We start from the raw sequence: 2,582 nt of genomic DNA on the forward strand, positions 1-2,582 counted from the left end.
TGGCTCTTTTGAAAAGTGTCTTGACGCAACTTCTTTTGTGTGTGTTGAGGTGGTTGCTTTCGTAGTTCAGGACTTGGTCTGTGTGTGTGGCTTTCCTGTATACCCTTGTGGTGAATTCTCCGTTCGGTGTTCTCTGTACCATCACGTCTAGGAATGGGAGTTGGTTGTCCTTTTCTTCCTCTCTAGCAAATCAGATTCCTGCGAGTGTGGCGTTGATGATCCGGTGTGTGTTCTCTATTTCTTAATTTGTACAACCTCTGATACCTGGACTTCAGGGATTAAGTTATCATTCTGGTAAATCTATGTTGTACTCCCTCCAAGGCCAATAGATCCTTCCTAAAGTGGGGCCCAGAACTCAGTACAAGACTTCCATTGAGGCTGGAACAGTGTTTTACTTGCTGAGAGTTGTATTCTATAGATTTATTTTAAAAGCCCTTGCGCCTTTTCTCCTTGTCTTCCAGAATGGTGCATTCCCCACCCCCTAATCCTGCACCCACTTTGAGAATAGGAGCCTTTACTTTATCGTGTTACATTGCCCGTCTCCAACCAAAGTTGGAGATAAACACCTCACACTTCGCCACATTACATTTCACCTGAATAAAAACCGGAAGACCCTCGGATGCTGCAAATCAGAGGGAAAAAAACGTTCTGAAGGGAAAAGTCACTGAACCCGAAACGTTAGCTCTGATTTCTGTTCACAGATGCTGCCAGATTTGCTGAGCTTTTCCAGCAATTTCCGTTTCTGTGTTAAATTTCACCTTCCCATTTCTGCCGTGTCCTGTCCGAGTCAATGACTACCCTCCTCGCAGTTCGCGATATTTCGTTCCGTCTGAACAGTTTTGAAAACTGCGCCTTTGGCCAGCTCAGCCTCCCAAGGCTTGGAATTTCCCAGCTGAACTCACGTCTCAGGGCTGAAGCAGACAGACCTCCCAGCAACACAAGCCGAAACGCTGCCCGTGACTTGCAAATCAGCTTGGCAGCACAGCTGAGTCAACGCGGAGGGGAAATGCCAAGAGAACAACGTGAAACAAAACTGACTCGGGAGCCCAACCTAAACTGTGCAGAAACTGTTACTTTCGGCAAGATATATATATATAAATAAAAACAGAAGTATAATCATCCCAGGAGTGAGTACACCTCAGCTCAGAACAAACAAAAAAACCCTGTCATAACATTGATTTAACAAAAATTCCCCCCAAACCATACATCAACTCCACCACTTAAAGTTGGTTAAAATGAATAGAAAAAAAACGTTAAATCAAATCCATCAACAGATTTAAAGTATTTTAAAAAGGAAGATTTCAAATCAACACAGCCATTGCAAGGGAAAAAAAACCTTTAAAAAATTACCGGTGACGGATTAAAAGTTAACTACCAACCCAATTGTGGTAACGAGAAAATGATCATTTCCTGGCGCTTCTGAGTTTTCGCTGAGCGAGGCTGGACTTGGGAGTGAAGCTGCAAAAGCTTCAAGCAGCACTGGGGGAGGGGGGGGAGAACACAAAGAAAAGGAGAAAAATGTTCTCCCAAAAATCACTTGAAGACCTTCATCATGGCCGCTGTGGTAAAATTCCTCCCACCCTCAGCCTATCTTCCTCAGAACTGGTTTGAGTGCAATGCACCCCCTTCCCCCCCCCACACCCGAATCTTATTTTTAGACAAAATACATTTGGAAGAAGAAAATTATTTTTGTTTTCTGCTGAAACACAAAGGCTTTCCCCCTTCCCCTTCGCTCGGTGTGTGTGTGTGTGTGTGTGTGTGTAGGTTACATTGTTGCACTCCCGCTACAATGTAATCCTCCAATGAAACAATCTGAGCGGATACATTGTCGCAACGTTCCAAAACTCGCTACATTACCTTCTGAATGGCGGCAGGTGTAATTTCACCTTTCCCGCGCTGCCGGGGAGTAGCAAATGCAACCGACATCGTGCTCTGTTCTATGTATGGAGAGGAGAATATTTCTCACCCCTCCTCTCTTATTTCTACACCCCCTCCGCTCCCTCCCCTCTCTTCACCCACACAGCACACAGAATGCAGCAGACATGGTAGCAACTCCTCCTCCTTGGAAACAGGCAGCGCTCTTCCCCCTCCTCTCTCTTTTTGAAGAGATTCCTGCTACATTTTTTAAAAAAAACTCTTGTAGCTGTGGGAGGAAGGGGAAATGGCAGAGTTTACAGTCCTCCTCCAGCCCCTAACACTAAAAAATACAGGGTAGAAAATGCACACTCGGGCTGCAGCAAGAAGTTATCAGCAGTTCTGCAAGGAGACAAAGAGGGCTGCAAGTGCATGCATTGTTTAGATCCAATGCATTTTCACTGACTAGGGAGACGGTGCAGTATTTTGAGTGCAATTTCTAATGACTCAGTCAGCTAAGGATCTCCCCCATTAATGAATGAAGAATTCCTGGTAAACTCCTGCCAGTTACACTGCAGCCACTGGGGATTGCGTGGATGCAACAGCAAGCAATTCCTGCACAGTGGAAAGCACCAAATCGAGTTGGCCTAGAGTGAGACATGAACTGTACCATAGCTGTGACCCCCTTGTGGATTACTAATCAATGAATCCCAGACATTCCCGTACCT

At 45.3% G+C, this 2,582-nt stretch overlaps 1 protein-coding gene across 6 annotated transcripts in view; it reads right to left on the reverse strand.

Annotated features, from left to right (window-relative positions):
* The window catches only part of ss18 (SS18 subunit of BAF chromatin remodeling complex), an 80,616-nt gene extending 78,618 nt beyond the window's left edge, over positions 1-1,998 (reverse strand). For 2 of the 6 annotated variants that reach the window (XR_006311341.1, XM_043687615.1), the window contains exon 1: positions 1,858-1,998. Coding sequence is in view for 3 of the 6 variants with exons in the window: in XM_043687615.1 (XP_043543550.1) it covers positions 1,858-1,926 (69 nt within the window). In the remaining 3 variants the exon portion in view is untranslated. Of the gene's footprint in view, positions 1-1,379; positions 1,553-1,857 lie in introns of those variants that run through there. The other 4 variants (XM_043687621.1, XM_043687616.1, XM_043687620.1 and 1 more) reach the window with 4 other exon arrangements.
* Positions 1,999-2,582: the final 584 nt, after the last annotated feature.

The sequence above is a fragment of the Chiloscyllium plagiosum genome, chromosome 4, assembly GCF_004010195.1.
Source record: "Chiloscyllium plagiosum isolate BGI_BamShark_2017 chromosome 4, ASM401019v2, whole genome shotgun sequence".
In the NCBI taxonomy this organism is placed as follows: domain Eukaryota; kingdom Metazoa; phylum Chordata; class Chondrichthyes; order Orectolobiformes; family Hemiscylliidae; genus Chiloscyllium; species Chiloscyllium plagiosum.